Genomic DNA, 24,318 nt, shown 5'->3' with positions numbered 1-24,318 from the left:
CTTCTGCCCGCTTACAGGCAGAAATTGAAACAGGAAGCACCCACCCTCAGAACGATCCAGTGCTGGTCGGACCAATCAGACTCTACGCTACAAGACTGTTTTGATCGCACGGACTGGGAGATGTTCCGGTCCGCCTCTGATGACGACATCGAGCTTTACGCTGATAGCGTAATGTGTTTCATCAGAACGTGTGTAGAGGAAGTGATTCCGACCAGAACTGTGCGAATCTATCCGAATCAGAAGCCGTGGATCAATAGTGATGTTCGCGTGGCCCTTAATGTGCGGACCTCCGCTTTTAATTCCGGGAACGCGGAGGAGCATAAACAAGCCAGTTATGCCCTCCGAAAAACTATCAAAACAGCAAAACGCCAGTACAGGAGCAAGATTGAAGGACAGTTTAACACCACCAACTCTAGAAGCATGTGGCAGGGAATTAACATCATCACGGACTTTAAAGGGAATAAAAACTCCACCATGAACACCGCTGCCTCTCTACCGGATGAGCTAAATACTTTTTATGCTCGTTTCGAGGGAAATAACACCGCCCTCGCGGAGAGAGCTCTCGCGGCTGAAGCTACAGAGGTTAGTTCACTCTCCGTCTCTGTAGCGGATGTAACCCGATCCTTCCGACGGGTGAATATCCGCAAAGCCGCGGGTCCAGACGGCATTCCGGGCCGCGTCATCAGAGCGTGCGCGAACCAGCTGGCTGGTGTTTTTACGGACATTTTCAACCTTTCCCTCTCTTTGTCTGTAGTCCCCACATGCTTTAAAACATCCACCATTGTGCCTGTTCCAAAACAATCAAAAATAACGTGTTTAAATGACTGGCGTCCTGTTGCTCTGACCCCCATCATCAGCAAATGTTTTGAGAGATTAATCAGAGATTACATCTGCTCTGTATTACCACTCAATCTTGACCCGCTGCAGTTTGCATACCGCAACAACCGCTCCACTGATGATGCCATTGCATCTACAATACACACTGCTCTCTCCCACCTGGAAAAAAAGAACACTTAAGTGAGAAAGTTGTTTGTAGACTACAGCTCAGCATTCAACACCATAGTGCCCTCCAAGCTAGATGAGAAACTCCGGGCTCTGGGCTTAAACAGCTCGCTGTGCAGCTGGATCCTGGACTTCCTGTCAAGCAGACGCCAGGTGGTTAGAATAGGCAGCAACATCTCCTCATCACTGACCCTCAACACTGGAGCCCCACAGGGCTGTGTTCTCAGCCCACTACTGTATTCCCTGTACACACATGACTGTGTGGCAACACATAACTCCAATGCCATCATTAAGTTTGCTGATGACATGACGGTGGTAGGTCTGATCACTGACAATGATGAAACAGCCTACAGAGAGGAGGTGCACACTCTGACACACTGGTGTCAGGAGCACAACCTCTCCCTCAACGTCAGTAAGACAAAGGAGCTTGTGGTGGACTTCAGAAGAAAAGACAGAGAACACAGTCCAATCACCATCAATGGAGCACCAGTGGAGAGAGTCAGCAGCTTCAAGTTCCTGGGTGTCCACATCACTGAGGAACTCACATGGTCCGTCCACACTGAAGTCGTTGTAAAGAAGGCTCATCAGCGCCTCTTCTTCCTGAGACGGCTGAGGAAGTTTGGAATGAACCGCCACATCCTCACACGGTTCTACACCTGCACTGTGGAGAGCATCCTGACTGGCTGTATCTCCGCCTGGTACGGCAATAGCACCGCCCACAACCGCAAAGCACTGCAAAGGGTGGTGCGAACTGCCAAACACATCATCGGAGGTGAGCTTCCCTTCCTCCAGGAAATATATACAAGGCGGTGTGTGAAAAAAGCTCGGAGGATCATCAGAGACTCCAGCCACCCGAGCCATGGGCTGTTCTCACTGCTACCATCAGGTAGGCGGTATCGCATCAGGACCCGCACCAGCCGACTCCATGACAGCTTCTTCCCCCAAGCAATCAGACTTCTGAACTCTTGATCTCCCACGATCAAAATACATCAGCCCTGCACTTTATTACTCTTTTATCTCACACCGGACTGTCATAAATTATATTACTGTTATTATATTATGTCTCTCTTAACAACTGACTATCAACCGACAGCCTGAATGTCAATACAGTACAATACTGTACATTCTATATATATATATATATATATACTCTTTTTATATATATTTTAATTTTTAATTTTTATTGAATAATGTGTATCTATATAGTATCTATATAGTAAAAAAAAACAAAAAAACAAAAACAGCATATTGTATACTGTACAGTGTGTTATTATTTGTATATTGTTGAGTGTAATTATGTGTATAACAGATGTTTAAATTGTGTTGTGTTAATTTGATGTTTTAAGTTGTGTAATTATGTATAACAGATGTTTAAATTGTGTTGTGTTAATTTGATGTTTTAAGTTGAGTGTAATTATGTGTATAACAGATGCTTAAATTGTGTTGTGTTAATGTGATGTTTTAAGTTGAGTGTAATTATGTATAACAGATGTTTAAATTGTGTTGTGTTAATTTGATGTTATTGTAAATTGGTATATGTCTCATCACTGTCACGACTGCTATGTTGATCGGAACTGCACCCAAGAATTTCACACACCATTGCACTTGTGTATATGGCTGTGTGACAACAAATGTGATTTGATTTGATTTGATTTTTGAGGTTACGAAAGTAACCAGGACATTTCCAGGGCAACAAGGACATTCATCACCATGGAAGTCAACGGTTCAAACACTGAGAACTGTGCCACAGCCATCAACTATTCTTCTACAAATGTCATTTTCACATTTCATCAGGGTATGTCTCATGGCTATATCTTTTTCCCCCCATTGCTATAAATATTAAATCACATACCTTCGAAAGGTAAATTATTGCATATAATTAATGTTATGATTATTGATTAATGCTTATTCTCTTCAATAAATTTATATCATTAACAGAAGTGTTTCATCTAGGACAAGTTAAAGTTGGTACCATGTTTATATATTTATAAAATGTATTTGTCTTTTATTTACATTTATGTGTATGCATTAGGTAGATGGGTTATCCTAGGTTACTTGTGCATATCCAAGCTCAGTCAAACTAGACAGTTATCAGTATGTATATTCCCTAAGTATTCATCAGTGTGTTCTTAAATAATTAAACCCATCACCTTGGCATTAGCACCACACTCTACCAGTTGAAGTAGGAGTTTTTACATTTTGACGCCAAGGACCCCAAAATATGATGAACCCTTGTGTGAGAAAAATAGCAAACATGATACTATGAAGACTTTTAGTTTTTAAAATTAAATTATCTCTTTTTGTATTGTTATTGTACTAAAGCTAAAATAAATTATTATAACTTTATCTGGAAAATATTTACTTTTTATTTATTTGACAGTGTATATTTCTTCTGTTAGAGTAAGATGAATAAACCTAAAGTGAAACAATTCAAATGTATTTGTCGAGTGCTTTCACAATACTGTTTCAAAGTAACATTACAGAGAAAAGTGAATTACAACCCTTATTTCTAACAAACAAAAGTATATATTTTTTCATAATAAATGAAAATATATGCAGATTTTTTTATGTGTGTTTTTATTCCTTACTAAGGCTGTCAAAAGAATAAAATAATTTTGATTAATTTAATGATCTTTTAGAATTAAACCATAATAATATCAAATTATGTTAACATTTTTTCTTTACTTTTGTTTTCTTTGAATAATTTTTCTGGACCACCCCTTTGTGGCACCCTGTGGGCCCCCAGTTAGAGAATGAGGAGGGGAAAATAGTATCATCCTGTGGGAAGATTCTGCAAAGGTGTGAAGAGCTCGACCTGCCAAAACAAGAGAGCACAGGAAATGTTTTTTTTTTGGCATATGCCTCAGTTTCTTTTGAGATTTGCACTGTACATTTTTTTTTACTGTTTACAGGAAGTCAACACAGAGCTCTGCAGCCACAGCAGTCACAGTTTAACCGTATTTTTTTCACAGGAGACACTCAGAACACTTACTGTGTTAGCGCCGATGGCTTTTTCCACATGACCTTTGCCAACAGCATGGATGTGACGCCAACCACAGAGCTTTACGTGTCATCTGGAGTCCTTAACGTGTGACCAAGTGCAACTTCACCCTACGCGGCGATCACAGTCCAAACCTGAATGGGTGGAGGCAGAGACACGAGCCGGCAAACAGCAACTTCACCAGCTCCAGCACAGACTGAGGGTACACGCAACACATCCCCACCTCAGCTCTCCAGAACTGTTGCATCACCAGCACCTGTCACTGTTCACAGTCAACCACAGACCACCCAACCACAGATGTGTGACATGGGCTGCACTCTGTTGTCAAACGACTCTAGATTTACTTAATGTGAGAAGATTTATTTTCAGTTTGATGAGTTTAGAAAAATTACATATGCTAATTAGCCCACTGATGTATGCATTATTAACTCACTCAAAAAACAAACAAAAAAATAAATTTATGTTGTATATGCCTGTTTTGGATCAAATATAGAAAATACATACCCTAAAACATATTTTATATTTTTAAAAATTAAATAATTTTTACCCATATCATTTTTTTTATTTCCTGATGTTTCTTTTTACTTCAAAACAAGAATATAATGAGTTAAATTCTTTCGTTTTTTTTTGTTTTTTTTTACCTCAGGATTACAACCTGTGATCACCTAAATACAATGAAGTGAACATCACCTACTCGGCCAGACATGGAGCTGCTCAGAACTCAGCTTTGTGTTCTGTTATGTTTTATGAGTTAAATTATGACAAATTTACTTGGATTATGACTAATTAGCCTAATTAACCTAATTAAAGCAAATCATAACAATATACAGAAAATGTATTATAAAGCGCTACACACTCATAAAGAAACTCATAAACATTCCCCAGTCTAATGAACTGATATGATGAGTTGTTGCTCATTCTAAAATTATAACAATAAAGTTAGGCATCTAAAAATATGGCGGCCACATCAATAACATCAAACCTCATTGGTTCCTATCACGTCAAACATAACGTTATGCTGCAAATTTGATCAAGAAACCAAAGAGGTTTGATGTTATTGATGTAGCCACCATATTTTATTCCCCTAAAATTTCGTCTGAAATGTGGCAATGACATGTTTAATTTACTGTATCATATCACACATATACCTGTACCATTAGTTCCCTATCTGTCACTCACTCGACGTTGGTGTCGATGTAGTGACACTAGGGGTCACTCTTGGGAGCCCGAGACACCTCTGGTCTTTGATAAAAGGCCAATGAAAATTGGCGAGTGGTATTTGCATGCCACGCCCCTGGACATACGGGTATAAAAGGAGCTGGTATGCAACCACTCATTCAAATTTTCTCTTCGGAGCTGAACGGTCATTTTCATTGAGCTGAATACTACTGTTCATTCACATCTGCTGGATCTGACGACGCATTTCAGCGGCTTCTCCCTCCTCTGCACTGGTGCACTGCAGAGAACGCCCCTGGGCTCGTCGGCAGAAAAACTAGAGAGTATATTTTCTGAAAGAGCATTTTTCCCCTCTAAAAGAGTATATATTTCTCTAAAAGAGCGCACACACGGAACGTCTTTTTTCCGATTGTGTGTTATTCCTGGTTGCGCTCGTTATCTCTCGCCTTCTGACGGTGGCGATCACTGTCTTTTTTTCCCCACTGTAATCTGATCACTGTAAATTTATTTGGTCACACCCCCTTTGAAACAACAAAAACGTTCACAACTTTTCTTCCAAATGGACAATGACCCCAAGCATACCTCCAACGTTGTGGCAAAATGGCTTAAGGACAACAAAGTCAAGGTATTGGAGTGGCCATCACAAAGCCCTGACCTCAGTCTGATAGGAAATTTGTGGGCAAACTGAAAAAGCGTGTGCGAGCAAGGAGGCCTACAAAGCTGACTCAGTTACACCAGTTCTGTCTGGAAGAATGGGCCAAAATCCCAGCAAATTATTGTGAGAAGCTTGTGGAAGCCAAGTTAAACAATTTAAAGGCAATGCTACCAAATACAAACAAAGTGTATGTAAACTTCTGACCCACTGGGAATGTGATGAAAGATATAAAAGCTGAAATAAATCATTCTCTCTACTATTATTCTGACATTTCACATTAAAAGAAAAGAAAAGAAAATAGTGATCCTAACTGACCTAAGACAGGCAATGTTTACTACGATTAAATGCTAGGAATTGTGAAAAACTGAGTGTAAATGTATTTGGCTATGGTCTATGTAAACTTCTGACTTCAACTGTATGTGTTCTTAGAGAACAATCCTTTTGATACAATCTAATCATCTCACTGTCAATAAACAGTGCATTCTGGGAATGTCAGTGTTTCTGTCAGCTGCATGTACAGCATGGCAATACTAAAACAAAAATAACTTTGCATTCGTAATTTTAATGACCACATAAAATTGCAACAGACAGCAGTCATTTATATTTCAGCAGTGGTGTGGTGTAGTGGTGACAGCGCAGTACTGGTGTTTGCTGGTTCGATCAAGGAGTGGGTCATCACCATTGTGACCTTCAGCAAGACACTTAGCCAGCTTACTACAGGGGCACTAAAACTGTAATAAGTGAACTGTAAACCACTTTGGAGAAATGTGTCTGGTAAATAACAATTTACTAAAGTTTAGGAAAGGACAATATTTAGAAGCAACATAGAAAGCATTGTTGTTCAGAACCTATTTGCAATTAACATATGAACAAAGCACAAAAAAAAAAAAAAAAAAACAGCCACAATCATGAACATACACCCACACAGAGACAGGATGTAAAGTGGTAACAGGGATGCTCTGCTGACAGCATTCTGTGCTTGATCAGCTGCATGCACGCTTGTGTTTATGTGGCAGACACTTGTCAAGCCTCCAGATTTACAGAACTCTCATATATCTCTCATACTCATCATATCTGATGGCTTTTATTTTCTTTTTTTTTTCAAGGAAAAAAAGGAAAGATTTTACTTTTCAACATACCCTGTGATAATTATATGAGCCCAGGGCCGCAATGCTATTGTTCTATTATGCAAAACTCTTCGATATCTTACAGCTTTATCCATAATTTTAGCTGATCTGTTACCTGAAATTATTTTATTATTGTGTGCAGGTGAAATTTTATGTAGGGATTATGTCCCTTTCAGAACTTTCAGAAAATCGGAAATGTCCCGACCATCATTTGGGCAGTTTTACCTCACAGAAAATACTTAAACTTTTTTTATACCATTTTTATATTTTCATTTGAACAACTATTAAATGTCCTTAATATATTTATTAATGTGTAAATTATTGTACTACCTCTTCTGAAGCAGCACATAAACGGTGTTGTCACGTGGCACCATTTACTTTTCTCAGCACTGTTCAGGGTGCACCAATCACAGACAAAATTGATAAAAAATCATTTTCTGGAGATTATACAGCCAGATTTCCATTGATATTTTACATCCAATCCTTGAAATTAGTAGATTTAAACAAGCATACTTTTCGTGTACAAAATCTTTCCTGACAAAATGTCAAAAACTTTGTTTTGCATAAGTTTTGCATGACACGATTGTGTCAGAGGTGCAGGATTTTAAGATGCTGGTATAATTTTGTGTTCCATTCAACTCGGAAAGTTGGATTTTCCAACTTCCTACCAGGAAAAGTGCAATGGAATGGCGCTTGAAGTCGGAATTCAAACTGGGAAACTTTTGCGGAAATTTTCAACTCCGATTTCTACGAGATGCAGATGCTTCCATACACATCATCTTCCGAGCATCTGGAATGCCTTTATGGTCGGAGATATCAAGTTCCAAAAGCACCATCTGACTTGAATGGAACACAGCATAACTCCCAATAAATGTTTTATTTTGCACACTGGAGAAGAGCATCAGGATTATAAAATATTTTTTTGTTAATAAAATAAGGCATTTGTGATAAAACAAAAATAAATAATTAATTGTAGGCTAAGCCTAAAGCCTATACTTTGTTCAGGAGGTCTTCTTTTTCAGATAAAAATGTAAGTACATAAAAATAAGCAATATGTGAAAAGATTATGTGGGAGTGAGGGGAGTTGGAAAGCAGAATGTGAGGAAAATGTCAGTGTTTCATTCTCCTCATAATTTGTTTATTTTGTGATGTCATTTTACACATGTAAATTGTAATTTACGCTTTGATAAGATTTCCATTATAATACATTTTAAAGAATCTCACTTTATGTCCCTTGGATATTATATTCTCGAGGTAAATCATCTTGAAAAAGATAACATTTCATTTTGACCCATTAATCTTAGGTTTATCGCATCGCATATCACTGCATATTATCCAAGTGTATCTTGCATATCACATTTTTCCTTCTAACATGAAGCCCTAGTGGACTGTTCTTAATCTGTTTATTGTTTAGAAATTCTTTTTTTTTTTTTTAAGGCTAATATTTAATATGGTGGGGCAGTGAAATCAGAAATGAGACTTGTTATATGAGGTAATACATTTATTTTGCCTATATTACCAGACGCATTTTCTTAATACCAACATTTTGAGTATTATCCTTGCCATATGTCCCTACCAACTTTCAAACCAAACCTACGCCCTTGATTGTGTGTATATACAGTATATGCCACATAACGAAAGACATTAGGAAAATCAGAGTAATATTACAATATTATGTAGATCTTCTGAAATGTAATTTGTTGACTCATATTACAATAAATACAAGTTTTAAAGAACTCTTTGAATACTTTTTACAATGCTCTGTAATTACATTTCACAATAATCTAAACTAATTTAACATTAACTTCACAGACAAAAAGAGAATAACACATATTTACAGCATTAATCTGCAAAATACAACTAATGTTCTAAACCCTGTTTGGATGTAAGTTGGCTTTATGTGCTATAGGCAAGTAGTATAGCAAAATACTATTCAGTAATCTTCAAGTGACATTTTCAAGGCATTTGCAATTGTTGCGGAATATGTGTTTTTCTGCCTTGTTTCATCATTTCCTGCTCAAGGGACAAATAGCACATGCTTATAGGGGTTGTCTTAGAAACAATGCATGCAGCACAATGGAATCACTTTCTGTTTATCACGGGGCCATCAGCCGAGACATGTGTGAGAGGCGCTTGTGTGAAGTGGGTAAAGACGGGAGCTATTTAATTCGTGACAGTGAGAGCGTGCCGGGAGCGTACTGCCTCTGCGTTCTGTAAGTTAATGAAATCGCTGCACTTGATGTTTTAAGATCATTAAAAAAATAGCTAAATATTATTTATTTCTGAACACTTTAGTATTTTCTCAAATAAGGAGTCTTTTATTATTTAGCTCTACTGTCAAGATGTGACATATATATATATATATATATATATATATATATATATATATATATATATATATATCTTTTTATAATTGATTTAATGATAAAACAATTATATTTTGGCTGGAATTAAATTGAATAAGTAGTAATAAATATATTAAAATGTATATAAATAAATGTTGTTTTTTTTCAATGAGATACATAAAAGTGCCAGTATTGGTTTAAGATTTAACATCAGAGTATTTAAGTGTAAAAGCTGGGTCCTATGCTATAGTATACTAGTAATTTCGTACTCCCGTAGCACCTCTCAGGTCTTAGTCCTGCAGTGGCTTTGCTTAAGATGTGTTTCTCATGTTTGCGGTGTGATTTTGCAGATGTAAAAGTTTTGTCTACACATACAGACTTCAGCAGGACACAGCAGGCTCCTGGGCAGCAGAGGTGAGAGGCTCTGAATACAAGCAAACACGAAACATTTGAAGATATACACAAAATTTAACCTAATGCGCAAAAGTAAATATAAGCATTAAACAAAAATCTGTTATAGTTTTATAGTGTTGTGGTCTACTTTTGAAAAATTCTGCTGTGGCACTAATGATGTTTTTGCTCCTAATGATAATGTTTATAGTTCCCTATCTGTCACTCACTCGACGTTGTGTCAATGTAGTGACACTAGGGGTCACTCTTGGGAGCCCCAAACACCTCTGCTTTTTGAAAAAAGGCCAATGGGAATTGGCGAGTGGAATTGCATGGCACTCCCCCGGACATACAGGTTTAAAAGGAGCTGGTATGCAACCACTCATTCAGATTTTCTCTTCGGAGCCGAGCGGTTGTGTTCAGCGAGCTGAATTACTCTGCCGATCCATTCACCTCGAAAAGCTGTTGGATTTACGGCGCATTGCAGCGGCTTTTCCCCCTCTTGCACTGGTGAAGTGCAGAGAATGCCCCTGGGTGCTTCAGCAGCTAAAAGAGTATATTCTTCCTACTAAAAGAGTATATTTACCCTTCTTAAAAGAGTGCCATTAACGGAGAGCATCTTTTTAATGATGCCTCTCCGTTTGTATGTAATTTCTGGTTGCGGTCGTTAACTCTCTGCTTCCGATGGCCACGATCGCGATCTTACGTGCTTGGGAGCTGCCAATGCGGAGACAGCGTTCGTGGACGGGTCATGTTCTCACTGCGAGAGCGTGACAATGTCAATGTAGTGGTCGCGGGTTTGAAGACTGCCCTCCTGACTGCACTCACTTCCATCAAGAGGGTAGGGGACCTGCAGGCATTCTCTGTCAGCGAATCGTGCCTGGATTTAGGTCCAGGTTACTCTCACGTGATCCTGAGACCCCAACCGGGCTATGTACCCAAGGTTCCCACGACCCCTTATAGGGATCAGGTGCTGAACCTGCAAGCACTGCCCCAGGAGGAGGCAGACCCAGCCTTGGCGTTGCTGTGTCTGGTGCGTGCTTTACGCATCTATTTGGATCGCACGCAGAGCTTTAGAAGCTCCGAGCAGCTCTTTGTCTGCTTTGGTGGACAGTGGGAGCGCTGTCTCCAAACAGAGGATCACCCACTGTGTCGTTGACGCCATCGTGATGGCATATCACACTCAGGACATGCCACCCCCCGTGGGGTTACGAGCCCACTCTACTAGGAGTGTAGTGGCCTCCTGGGCCCTGACCAGTGACGCCTCTTTGGCAGACATCTGCAGAGCAGCGGGCTGGGCAACACCCAACATCTTTGCGAGGTTCTACAATCTCCAGGTTGAGCCGGTTTCGTCCCGTGTATTGTCAGGTACGAGCAGGTATGTTCCGGGACGGGTGTACCACTTGCGCATAGTGCCTTTCCCCTCCCTTGAGGTGAAGACATGCTCTTTTGACTCCCAGTCGTGTTCACAAGCTGTGATCCCTGGATGACTTTCTTCCTTAGCCCTGTGGCAGACGAGTTTGCTGAGAAACTCGCTGCTGGCCCAGTATGTGTGCTAATTAGGTCCTGTACTGGGGTAGGTGCTCCACATGTGCTGGTTCCCTGTAGGTGTCCCCATGTGATATCTTCCGCTAAATAGTTTCCCTGTCGGTAAACTGCTTCTTCCTTGGGCAGAGACCCCTCTGCCCCCGGTCACCATATTTGTAGAAACTCCTCCCCCCTCGGGTAGGACCTACCATGCGACTTCTCCATATGACATACTTCCGACAAGACTCGGTAAGACCATGTGACGTGTTTCCATTCAAAATACCCCCCCTTCTCTGGGCGGGGTGTGGTCTGTGCAGTGTCTTCCCCTTGGGAGTGACATCCCCCCAACGTTGACATTTATGGTCCCCAGTCGGTTTACAAATTCCACTCTTTTTTGGGAGAAAAAAGAGGAAAAGACTGGACTAGCCTGTCCCTATTTGTTGGGCAGTCGACTTGTTCCTGAAGGACCTTTCGACGCTCATAAGAGCATTGGGGGAGGTTACGTGGTGGCTTGTTGCGCTGGCTATGAGGCACACAGCGGTCTCGCACTGCCAGTCCACGTAACACAGTTCAGCTAGTTGTGGCGTTTTGTATGGGGACCCCTAGTGTCATTACATCGACACAACGTTGAGTGAGTGACAGATAGGGAACATCCTGCCACAACGCTGAACTACCCGCTGAAATGGCCGGGACCTTGACTCGGCTCCTCAGCACAAAACCTGAATGAGTGGTTGTATACCAGCTCCTTTTATACTGTATGTCCGGGAGAGTGGCATGCAAATTCCACTCGCCAATTCCCATTGGCCTTTTTTCAAAAAGCAGAGGTGTTTGGGCTCCCAAGAGTGACCCCTATTGTCACTACATTGACACACCATCTCATTCCCTCCATCAGGTTATGAAAGTAACCAGGACGTTTTCTTCATTGCTACAGTAAATAAACAAATACTTATGTGCCAATCTCAGGAAACAGTGCCATTTATGCCTGGTAACGTAAAAAAAGATCCAATTAAAGTATAGCAAAATACTATTCAGTAATCTTCAAGTGACATTTTCAAGGCATTTGCAATTGTTGCGGAATATGTGTTTTTCTGCCTTGTTTCATCATTTCCTGCTCAAGGGACAAATAGCACATGCTTATAGGGGTTGTCTTAGAAACAATGCATGCAGCGCAATGGAATCACTTTCTGTTTATCACGGGGCCATCAGCCAAGTTGTTTTTTTTATTTTTTTATTATTATATTTATCATTGTGCATGACCATCCACATTAAAATGTAATGGTGATGAATAGGGACATGAAAACTGGCAAATATTCCAATGAAAAACAACTATTTTAAAAACCATTTAAAAAAATATATTTTTTTTTCCTACATTTTCTAAATTGAGCAAATAATGTAAGTTAAGTATGCTCTTAATTATATGAGTAGTGAGTCATGGGATCACACAAATCACACAAATGACAAAGTTTCTGAGATCCAATTGTAAATATAACTCAGAGGTCTGAAACAATTAATGTTTTCAAGGCAAATATAAGTTATGGTCTGGGTCTAAATGACATTACCCTCATAATTCTCTATTCTTTGAATTTGGACGTATCTGTAAATATATGTGCATTTGGGTCGGTTGAGATTTCACAGAAAGAAATCTCGATTTCTATTAGCACAGCTGTCATCTCTGTGAGGTATGAGGTAGACCCCCTTAACGACACACAACCATTTCATAAAGTGAATGTCTCATTTTAAGACTGTAAAACCTCAGTTTCCACAGCAGCTGCATCCGAGGACTGCATGACATTGCGGTTACACTTTTGGTAGAGATGACACGATAAAAACAATACAAGCATCATTCTATTTGTGCATCTTAAACAATTCATCACTGAAAACATAAACATACAGTATATCTGGACTACTTATGATTGTGATTTTTACAACAATTGTTAAAACAATTTTTTTAACCAAAAAATTGTTTAAACAATTTTACTGACATTTCTCTAAGCTAGTTCAACGGATTCTTGATTATGCTGATTTAATATTAGTCATCAGTATTTTTATTTAATTATAATTATTATTATAATTTTTTTCAGACTGCACCTGGTCAGAATAAACGTTCATTCCGGAAAGTCAAGAATTTGATAAGTGCATTTGAGAAACCGGACCAGGGCATCGCTGTTCCCCTCCTCTACCCTGTAATGGTCCAGAACTACGTCCATGGGGACTCATCACCTGTGGAAGATAGATAAAAAACAGTTACTGTGAATTTAACAAAACAAATGTAATATTGAATAAAAGGTGATAGATGTAGCTGTTCATGTTATCTTTAAATTCATAAAAGATTTTAAATGATAATGCAGGTGTAACAAAAATACTCTACATAAAAATTTAGAATAAACCTTATTAATCAGATCTTAGTCAAAATTCAAAACCATAATTTCTGATACTACAGAGAACTTTACAGCTGTGATGGGGACTGAACTATTAATCTAAATTCTAAATCTATGTGATTATTTTGGTTATTACTATTAATAAAGCGCTATATTATTTAATTCCTGTTACAGTAAGACTGTAATTCATACAATTTGAATAAAATTTGAGTAAATGTTTGTAGTATCAGTTTTATTGTCTTATATGTTTTTAATCAAATTATGAATTTGTATATATATATATATATATATATATATATATATATATATATATATATATAATAACACATGATGTTACTTTTTCCAAGACATTTTGTTACATGTGTTTTTTAGTTGAATGTTATGTCACAGTCTGGCCATGACTGTGCCCTCTTCCCTCTTTCTGTGTGTCATGTCTGTGTTTCATTTGGAAGGCTGCATGCTAGGTAGGACGCGTCCTTCGAAGGCCGTCTCGTTTAAACAAGTCTTGTTTAAATGAGACAGCCTTCGTAGGACAAACGGAAACGGAATGTAACATGGTTGCTATGACAGCACGCTACTCTTTAACAAGTGCCAGTGTTTTGAGTGAGAATTTAACAAATTCCCTTTGGAAGGGAATGTATGAGGTCAAATTTAGGAGAGTTATAATGATGTAAATTGAAAAGAAAATAGATTTTACAGGTGTACTTTTAGTCTAATACTTTAATATAATTATACATATTATATACTTTGCACCCATCTACTGAGGTACTTAAACTTGGGAATTAACATTACTTGCATTTGAACATCATATTTAATTTTTTTTAGACATTTCTGTTGAAGCATATAATTGTGGGTTGTGAGTGCCCACAAAGGATACACCTCATGCATCCTCCGAATTCCTGTGAAAGAAGGTCGCATTTGAAGGATGCATTCAAAGTGTCCTACTGGCTTTTCTGAAACGAGACAGCCTCGATGACGTATGCGGCCAACAAATGCGACCTCCGGAGGATGCAGCCTTCCAAATGAGACACAGACTGTGTGTGTCATGTCTGTGTGTGCTGGTGTTTTCCCTCATGTGTTTCAGGTGCCGCTGGTGGGCGATTGCCATTTCCATGGGAACGGTGATTGCTCAGCTCATCAGTGGACAGACGGCACCTGTCCCTCATTATGTACCTCCTTATTTAAATCCCCCTCATGTTTCTTTTCCTTTGCTGAATTCTTTTGTTTGTTTATAAGTGTATCAGATGGTCTGTATTCGGTTGGTAAGGCTTTAATAGCCCTCAGTCGGTTCCAGAGTACTAGTTAGATACTAGTTCTGTTTTGGTTTTGGTTTTTCTCCATTGTGAGTTTTTGTTTGTATTTTTGCCTTTGTTAAATAAAGCTAATTTTAGTTCCATCTCTGTATTTGGGTCCTTCATTTCTGCAACACATCTGTGACAGAAGAATTCAGACACAGACGAACCCAGCAGAGATAGATTTAAAAAAAAAATCTGGTTCTCCTGAATGCCAGCATGCGGAGTACATGAAGAAGCTGTGTGGGGTACGGCAGGAGGACAAATCCGTGTGGGGGTATGCCTTAAGAGTTTTTGGCATTATCCATGGGTCTGGGATACAATCAGCATGCCTTATTGAGCTTTTTAGGGCAGATCTGACTGAGCCCATAAGTCAAGTCATTTGTATTTATATAGCGCTTTTCACAACACACAGCTTTACAGAAAATCATCTTTCAACAGAAAATGAAACTGTAATATCTATAAAGTCTTAGAGTGATCATTGTGTAACTGTAAATTGTGTATAAAAACAAATAATTAAATAGTTAAATAATAATTGTATTTAGAACCTCAGTGAGCAAGGCGACTGTTGCAAGGAACACAAAACTCCATAAGATGTTGGTTAATGGAGAAAAATAACCTTGGGAGAAACCAGGCTCACTGTGGGGGCCAGTTCCCCTCTGCATGAATATAATGCCAATATTAGTTATTTGTGTGCAGTGCAAAGTCATGGTTTAAACTGTTAAGGGCCAGTGTTTTAACAAAGATTTTGTTGGATTACTGTAAGACTATTGACTAATGTCTTTGAAGTCCATCCTGGATTAACTGCAGAATTTCACATAAACTATGTTTCCATCCAAGGATTTTTTGCTAAATTAGTTTTTGTGCATCAAAATATAGCTGATGGAAATGCAAATTATCGCTAAAATATCGACATAATATTTTTCCGTTTAACTCTAGCACATAAACTCTATGTCGATTCTTCAAATGTTGCGAAAAACTGGTTTGGAAACACTTTTTGTCGAGAAAATTGGCATTAACGCAAAAATGTAGTGTTACATGACAGAGTTTACCCCAATCGTTAGCCTGTGTTAATCATGACGACGGTATACATCCTTGAAAGCCAATTTATTGTACATTATTATGGATTGATCTTAACGGCATATAGATCCGATGCTGCAAACATGACACTTCCAGGAATGCCAACACAAATATCTCCTATCATGCACATAGACAAGTGCATGGAGAACAAATTAATGGCCACTCTTTGCGATTAATTTAATCATGGTAGACATCCATTTATTTATTAAAGTTGCTTTTCCACACCATTCAAAATAATAGACGGCAGTCACGGAATTAGTCCACAATACAAAAAACATAACATTTCTGTGCACAAAGATGTTTTAAATTAAAAATAAATACACAATACTAGGAAAAAAAAAACTTCAGTGTGCTTTTTTGGAACACTAACATATAACCCAATTCTATAAAATTATTGTTTAGCTTACTTTTGAAAAAATGCCATCAAAATTCCCTGTATTAAATTAAATAAATTACCAAACGAAAAAAGCATTAAATTAAAAAAATAAATTACCAAACGAAAAAATATTTTTAGACCTGTATATGCCTTTTCTTTACACAAACTTAAATTAGCTTTACCCTGTTCTGTAGACAAAAAAAAAAAAAAAAGCTGAATTTCATTATCAGAATGTTCTAAATTTTTTTTCAAGACTATAAACTATCATAAACTTGGACTCAAGATGGCGCCGAGTATGGCTGCTGCGTTGCGAGCTGCGACACAACATAGCAATGTTTTGTTTGTTTTGTTCACAATTCTTATGTTTTTTGTCTTGGATGTTGTCTGCCTTATTGTCTACGACAGACAAACACTTTTGGACATTGGTTCAGCGATCTCACACCGAAAACCGGACTTCACATTCCTCAATGCCGACCCGCTGTTTACAAACACGCAAGCGGAGCCCTTTGTCTGGGCAGCACGGCCGCGGAAACGCAGGAGGAAAAGGGGAAACAGAGCCGGCGTTCTCATCAGAGTAAGACGCCGCGCAAATCGACCCCCGCTACCCACTATTCTACTGGCAAATGTTCAGTCTCTGGATAACAAGCTCTGCGAGCTGAAAGCACGGACCTCTTTCCAATGAGAGACGAGGGACTGCTGCATTATCTGCCTTACAGAAACAGAAACTTGGATGTCTGCGGAGATTCCAGACTCAGCCATTGAACCCGCTGGGTTCTCCGTGCACCGAGCGGACAGAGCGAAAGACCTCTCAGGTAAAACTAGAGGAGGTGGTGTATGTTTTATGATCAACAAATCCTGATGTGATCAGAGGAACGTACATTCTATCAAGTCTTTCTGTTCTCCTGATCTGGAATTTCTCATGCTTCTGTGTCGACCATTCTGGCTACCGAGGGAATTCACAGTGCTCATTATCACTGCTGTGTACATTCCCCCACAAGCCGACACAGACCGTGCACTCAAGGAACTGTATGGGAGTATAAGTGAGCAGGAAACCGCGCACCCTGAGGCCGTGTTCATTGTGACCGGGGACTTTAATAAAGCCAGTTTAAAATCAGTCGCACCAAAATACCACCAGCACATTAGTTTCAACACACGAGGGGACCGGGTTTTAGACCATTGCTACTCTCCGTTCCGGGATGGCTACAAATCCCTCCCCCGTCCACCATTTGGCAAATCGGACCACTCTTCCATTCTGCTTCTGCCCGCTTACAGGCAGAAATTGAAACAGAAAACACCCACCCTCAGAACGATCCAGTGCTGGTCGGACCAATCAGACTCTACGCTACAGGACTGTTTTGATCACACGGACTGGGAGATGTTCCAGTCCGCCTCTGATGGCGACATCGAGCTTTACGCTGATAGCGTAATGTGTTTCATCAGAATGTGCGTAGAGGAAGTGATTCCGACCAGGACAATATGGATCTATCTGAATCAGAAACCATGGATCAATAGCGATGTTCGCGCGGCACTTAATGTGCGGACCTCCGCTTCTAATTCCGGGAACGCGGAGGAGCATAAACAAGCCAGTTATGCCCTCCGAAAAACTATCAGAACCGCAAAACGCCAGTACAGGAGTAAGATTGAAGGACAGTTTAACACCACCAACTCTAGAAGCATGTGGCAGGGAATTAACATCATTACGGACTATAAAGGGAATAAAAACTCCGCCATGAACACCGCTGCCTCTCTACCGGATGAGCTAAATACTTTTTATGCTCGTTTCAAAGGAAATAACACCGTCCTCGCGGAGAGAGCTCTCGCGGCTGAAGCTACAGAGGTTAGTTCACTCTCCGTCTCTGTAGCGGATGTAACCCGATCCTTCCGACGGGTGAATATCCGCAAAGCTGCGGGCCCAGATGGCATTCCGGGCTGCGTCATCAGAGCATGCGCAAACCAACTGGCTGGTGTTTTTACGGACATTTTCAACCTTTCCCTCTCTTTGTCTGTAGTCCCCACATGCTTTAAAACATCCACAATTGTGCCTGTACCAAAACAATCAAAAATAACTTGTTTAAATGACTGGCGTCCTGTTGCTCTGACCCCCATCATCAGCAAATGTTTTGAGAGACTAATCAGAGATTACATCTGCTCTGTATTGCCACTCAATCTTGACCCGCTGCAGTTTGCTTACCGCAACAACCGCTCCACTTATGATGCCATTGCATCTACAATACACACTGCTCTCTCCCACCTGGAAAAAAGAATACTTATGTGAGAATGCTGTTTGTAGACTACAGCTCAGCATTCAACACCATAGTGCCCTCCAAGCTAGATGAGAAACTCCGGGCTCTGGGCTTAAACAGCTCGCTGTGCAGCTGGATCCTGGACTTCCTGTCAAGCAGACGCCAAGTGGTTAGAATAGACAGCAACATCTCCTCATCACTAACCCTCAACACTGGAGCCCCGCAGGGCTGTGTTCTCAGCCCACTACCTTGTACACACATGACTGTGTGGCAACACATAGCTCCAATGCCATCATTAAGTTTGCTGATGACACGACGGTGGTAGGTCTGATCACTGACAATGATGAAACAGCCTACAGAGAGGAGGTGCACACCCTGACACACTGGTGTCAGGAGCACAACCTCTCCCTCAATGTCAGTAAGACAAAGGAGCTTGGTCTTCAGAAGAAAAGACAGAGAACACAGTCCCATCACCATCAATGGAGCACCAGTGGAGAGAGTCAGCAGCTTCAAGTTCCTGGGTGTCCACATCATTGAGGAACTCACATGGTCCGTCCACACTGAAGTCGTTGTGAAGAAGGCTCATCAGCGCCTCTTCTTCCTGAGATGGCTGAGGAAGTTTGGAATGAACCACCACATCCTCACACGGTTCTACACCTGCACCGTGGAGAGCATCCTGACTGGCTGCATCTCCGCCTGGTACGGCAATAGCACAGCCCACAACCGCAAAGCACTGCAAAGGGTGGTGCGAACTGCCAGACACATCATCGGAGGTGAGCTTCCCTCCCTCCAGGAAATATATACAAGGCGGTGTGTGAAAAAAGCTCGGAGGATCATCAGAGACTCCAGCCACCCGAGCCATGGGCTGTTCTCACCGCTACCATCAGGTAGGCGGTATCGCAGCATCAGGACCCGCACCAGCCGACTTCATGATAGCTTCTTTCCCCAAGCAATCAGACTTCTGAACTCTTGATCTCCCATGATCAAAATACACCAGCACTGCACTTTATTACCCTTACTCTTATATCTCACACCGGACTGTCATAAATTATATTATTATTATTATATTATGTTCTCTCTTAACAACTGTCTATCAACCGACAGCCAGAATGTCAATACAGTACAATACTGTACATTTTATATATACATATACTTTTTTTATACATTTTTATTTTTAATTTTTATTGAATAATGTGTATCTATATAGTAAAAAAAAAAGAAAAAACAGCGTATTGTATACTGTACAGTGTATGTTATTATTTGTATATTGTTGAATGTAATTATGTGTATAACAGATGTTTAAATTGTGTTGTGTTAATTTGATGTTATTGTAAATTGGTATATGTCTCATCACTGTCACGACTGCTATGTTGATCGGACAATAAAGTGATTTGATTTGATTTGATTTGAATTGAAACAAACGAAGCAGAGCTGGAACTACAAGCCTGCTTTGACTGCACTGATTGGAGTGTTTTTGAGGCTGCAGACACCAATCTGGATGAGCTCACAGATACTGTTACATCATATGTCAGTTTTTGTGAGGATATGTGCATTCCTACTAGGACTTATTTAACATTTAATGACAAACCATGGTTTACAGCAGAACTCAGGCAGCTTCGTCAGGCCAAAGAGGATGCTTACAGAGTTGGGGATAAAGTCTTGTACAATCAGGCCAGGAACGCACTGAATAAGGGAATCAGAGCGGCTAAAAGAAGATACTCTGAGAAGCTGAAAAACAAGTTTCAGCTAACGACCCTGCATCAGTGTGGAGTGGCATGAAACAACTTATGAATTACAGGACTCCTGCCCCAAACTTGTGGTGGACAAACAACTGGCTGATGACCTGAATGTGTTCTACTGTAGATTTGAAAGGCCCAATCTCACACCCCACACCCACTCTGACCTTCACTTCACACAAACACCAACACCTCCTACAACCCCCCTCCTCCCCCTCCTGCTACTCAACCTGCACTTAAGATCTGTGAAGATGATGTGAGCCACGTCGTTCAACAACAAAGGATAAGGAAAGCACTGGGCCCAGATGGCATTTCACCTGCATGTCTTAGATCCTGTGCTAACCAACTGGCCCCCATCTTCACACAGATCTTCAACAGATCACTGGAGCTGTGTGAAGTCCCATTCTGCTTCAAACGTTTCACTATCATCCCCATCCCAAAGAAACCAAAAATCACAGAATTTAATGACTACAGACCTGTCGCCCTGACATCTGTGGTCATGAAATCATTTGAGAGACTGGTGTTGGCCCACTTGAAGAACATCACTGGACCCTTTCTAGATCCCCTTCAATTTGCTTATCGAGCAAACAGGTCTGTGGATGATGCAGTCAACATGGGATTGCATCATATCCTGCAACATCTGGACAGACCAGGGACATATGCAAGGATCCTTTTTGTGGATTTCAGTTTGGCTTTCAACACCATCATCCCAGCTATACTCCATATTTTCTTTAATCTAGTAAAGAAAAATAATGAGTGATTTATTTTATTGCTAAATAAATCTATTTATTTATGGCGATCTATCTACAGTAGTCTGCAGTTGCGTGTAAGTGTGTTTATTTCATTGTTTTACTTTGTTGTAGAGTGGTATTCATTGCTAGACTTGTGCTGTTTGTTTACTGTCTTGAACTTGTGCTGTTTGTTTACTGTCTTGAACTCGCGTCGCTTAAACGTGGGTTGGTGTGTGTGTGTGTGTGTGCTATATTGTTTTGACTTGTCCCAGGGTATTCACTGCTAGATTTAGCGTTGGTTGTCCAGTGTGTAAAACTATCGTGATTTTTATTGTCTATAAACAGTGCTTCACTTGTTTTAGAGTATTATTTATTGCTAAAGTGCTGCATAATTTATTTGCGGTGTACGGAAGTTGAGTTTGTTCCTGAGCTTGTCACCTCGCGCGACCCTTAGTTTCGGTTGACCACGTGACTAGATTTGTTGTGCTAAATAGCATTAAGCATTAATTTTTTTTCATTGAACAGCTTGTTATCATCGTGTATATATTTGACTTGAATGCTGACACAGAAGCGGCAGCGGAAGTGGTAGCCGTCGTGTAAAGCCCTCCTCGTGTGAAGACCTACTCGGGTAAAGACCAGCGAGTCTACCTGTGCGAGTCCACCGAGCAAGAACACAGACAAGGCACCACTCACCTTAGCACTTAAGTATTTTTTAATTTTATCTCTTGTCTTATTTTCCATCTATATACTAACATGTCTACTTCACGAATAACACATGCCTTCAAGCACATCCCTGTTATCTGTTATAGACTGTTTACACGATATCGATGCAAGACCAAACGCAACCCACACAACCTACGGCCACTTTGCACTTCAGCACCTGCTCCGCTCTCTTTCTCAGTGGGACTCTGGAACTGCCAGTCAGCTGTGAACAAAGCTGACTTCATTCCAGCCTTTGCCACACAGTCCACCCTCAGCATCCTGGCACTGACAGAAACATGGATACGTCCAGAGGATACAGCAACACCTGCTGCTCTCTCCAGCAACTTCTCCTTCTCTCACACCCCGGTACACACCGGTAGGGGTGGGGGAACAGCTGCTCATTCATAGCAACTGGACTTTTTCACCACACTCTTCACTATGTAACAATACTAGTTTTGAATTCCATGCTATTACTACAATGCAACCCTCAAAAATACATGTTGTTGTAGGGCTTTACTGGTTGTTTAAATCAGTGTTACTATCAGAAATAATTAATAATTATTTCTTTAGTTATTAATTAATATTTAAATTAATTAATTGAATCTAACTCATTAAAACCTCATATGGGGCTCCATATGTAAATGTAGTGCGCTATGTTTAGGAGCGGGTTTGGTTATTAGCAATAATTAATAATTATCAAAGATAATTATTAATTATTAAAATCAATAGAACATTGATGAGAATCAATGTTAGCTTTTTTTAATCCTTTAAATCAACAATTATCAAAGATAATCACTAATCATTAACATCGATGAAACATTAATTAAAATTAACACTAGCTTATTGATCATTCAAATTCAACAATCATCAAAGATAATTATCAATTATCAAAAATCAATAGAATATTAATAAGGATTATCATTGATGGGGCACCACCCTGGAATCAGGGACTAATAACCAGATTGTATAACAGTCTCAATATTAGATTGTTTTCTTAGGAAAATCGACATCCGAAGAATATCGATTTTCGGGAAGAAAAAAAACAATGAATGAAGGCTTCAATCCGAGCACTGACATCCCGTCAGCATGACACAGGTGTATGCAAAACAAACCAAAACACTTCTCTTTGTAATATAACAAAGTTTATTTATGCAGTAATATCAATTAATAATTAATACAATGCAGTCAATAAACTTCCGACTTACAACTACAAACTAAACAGTGATATGATTAGATATGGAAACCAAAATGATCCTATAACACATGAGGGTGTGTGTGTGTGTGTGTGAGAGCGAGTGTGTGTTTGTGTGTGTGTAAGGAGGGACGCGCGCAAAATGGTGGACGTGACTCTCGTGGAGAGTATGTCATGCGAGACTTCCGGCCAGGGAATTTGGCCGTGAATATGGGTGGAGAGAAACTAGTCAATGGCGTCTACTAGTTACCGCGTGTATCCGCTTGTATGATAGCTTAGGGACAAAGCTGAGCTTTATCACGAAGCTATCTACTAGCCAAAAATGTGTCCGAGAATGTTTGTGAAGGATCGCACGCGTGTGTGTGTGTGGTTAGTATGAGAGAGAGAGAGAGAGAGAATTAAGTGACGGCCCCAAAGCCGATTTCGCGATAGTGGGAGAGAAAGCAGCTGTTAGTTCATCACTCAGAGACGTGGTGGACGGCTCGTAAACCATCCCGCGTTCTTTGATTCTTTAATGGATACTCAGTTTGCCGGTTGTGGTTGGACCATAATACAGCAAATCAAATTTGTGATAATTAATACCCTGAGTGTTAATAATGAGCGGACATGGCGGTCCGTAAACTGTACAAGCAATAACCTTGGTACACAGGAATAACACACTATAATATTCTATCTCTGCCCAGACATAAAACTCTTACTTGAATCGCATGAGGATGCAGAATGTGTGTTCATCCGTCCTTTAACTCAGACTCAGTTCCTCGAGGCTTGGGTGATGACGGGAGGCCATTTCCTCGCTCTGTCGGCGGGCGGTATGGCTGCTGATTCTCGGCGGGCTGGCGGAGAAATCAGCGACTTCACTTCTGCAGGCAAACAGAAGAAGATGCGAATTGCTCGGCGGTCTCCTTCGGATCCGTTAGAGTGTTCGGTGGAACACAGAGTAATCTCAACTCGTCCAGCGAGATGGAGATTGTATGGCCACAGTTTCAAGTCGGACGTTACTTCCTTGTGCCACGAGGCTGCACCTGAGAGCAGCGATGAGCTGCATCTACACACGGCGAGCAAAGTTGCTGGAAGCAAATCCTGGAAGCATTTCAGAGGTATTTCTACTCCTGATGATGTCATGGTTGAGGTGCGTTCTGTCATGTGCCTCATCCTATAGGAGTTGAGAGTTCGATCCTTTAGTGAGCAAGGCTTCATGGGATTTGTAGTCTGTTTTGGACTCCCTTTGTTTGATTTTGGCGCGATGTTTATCAGTATAATGTATGACCTGGTATGTGGGCGCCTGAGTTAGGTTTTACAACTGTGTTAGGCCTGCCTTTGTCTTCTATCTGAATACATGAGGCCCAAAATTGTTGTCATCTATCG

General features: G+C 40.3%; 2 protein-coding genes across 2 annotated transcripts in view; both read left to right on the top strand.

Annotated features, from left to right (window-relative positions):
- The first annotated feature begins 1,043 nt into the window (after positions 1-1,043).
- LOC127418180 (uncharacterized) overlaps positions 1,044-24,318 on the top strand; it is a 446,156-nt gene continuing 422,881 nt past the window's right edge. The window contains exon 1 of the mRNA XM_051658628.1: positions 1,044-1,774. Coding sequence (XP_051514588.1) covers positions 1,309-1,774 — 466 coding nt within the window. The 5' untranslated portion in view covers positions 1,044-1,308. The remainder of the gene's footprint in view (positions 1,775-24,318) is intronic.
- On the top strand, positions 9,008-14,982 carry sh2d1ab (SH2 domain containing 1A duplicate b). The gene is made up of 3 exons (XM_051658638.1): positions 9,008-9,174; positions 9,657-9,720; positions 13,305-14,982. The coding sequence occupies exons 1-3, from the start codon at positions 9,038-9,040 to the stop codon at positions 13,458-13,460; spliced, it is 357 nt and encodes a 118-aa protein (XP_051514598.1). The 5' UTR covers positions 9,008-9,037; the 3' UTR covers positions 13,461-14,982.

This window comes from Myxocyprinus asiaticus, chromosome 27 (assembly GCF_019703515.2).
Source record: "Myxocyprinus asiaticus isolate MX2 ecotype Aquarium Trade chromosome 27, UBuf_Myxa_2, whole genome shotgun sequence".
Lineage (NCBI taxonomy): Eukaryota > Metazoa > Chordata > Actinopteri > Cypriniformes > Catostomidae > Myxocyprinus > Myxocyprinus asiaticus.
Note: the sequence above shows the minus strand (reverse complement) of the source record. Positions and strands in the feature narration are given on the sequence as shown.

Bases quoted from the DNA above. Each gene is read 5' to 3' on its own strand.
- sh2d1ab (XM_051658638.1), top strand. From the start codon at position 9,038: ATGGAATCACTTTCTGTTTATCACGGGGCCATCAGCCGAGACATGTGT. The intron at 9,175-9,656 runs GTAAGTTAATGA...GTGATTTTGCAG, and splicing joins GCGTACTGCCTCTGCGTTCT to ATGTAAAAGTTTTGTCTACA. The intron at 9,721-13,304 runs GTGAGAGGCTCT...AATTTTTTTCAG, and splicing joins CAGGCTCCTGGGCAGCAGAG to ACTGCACCTGGTCAGAATAA.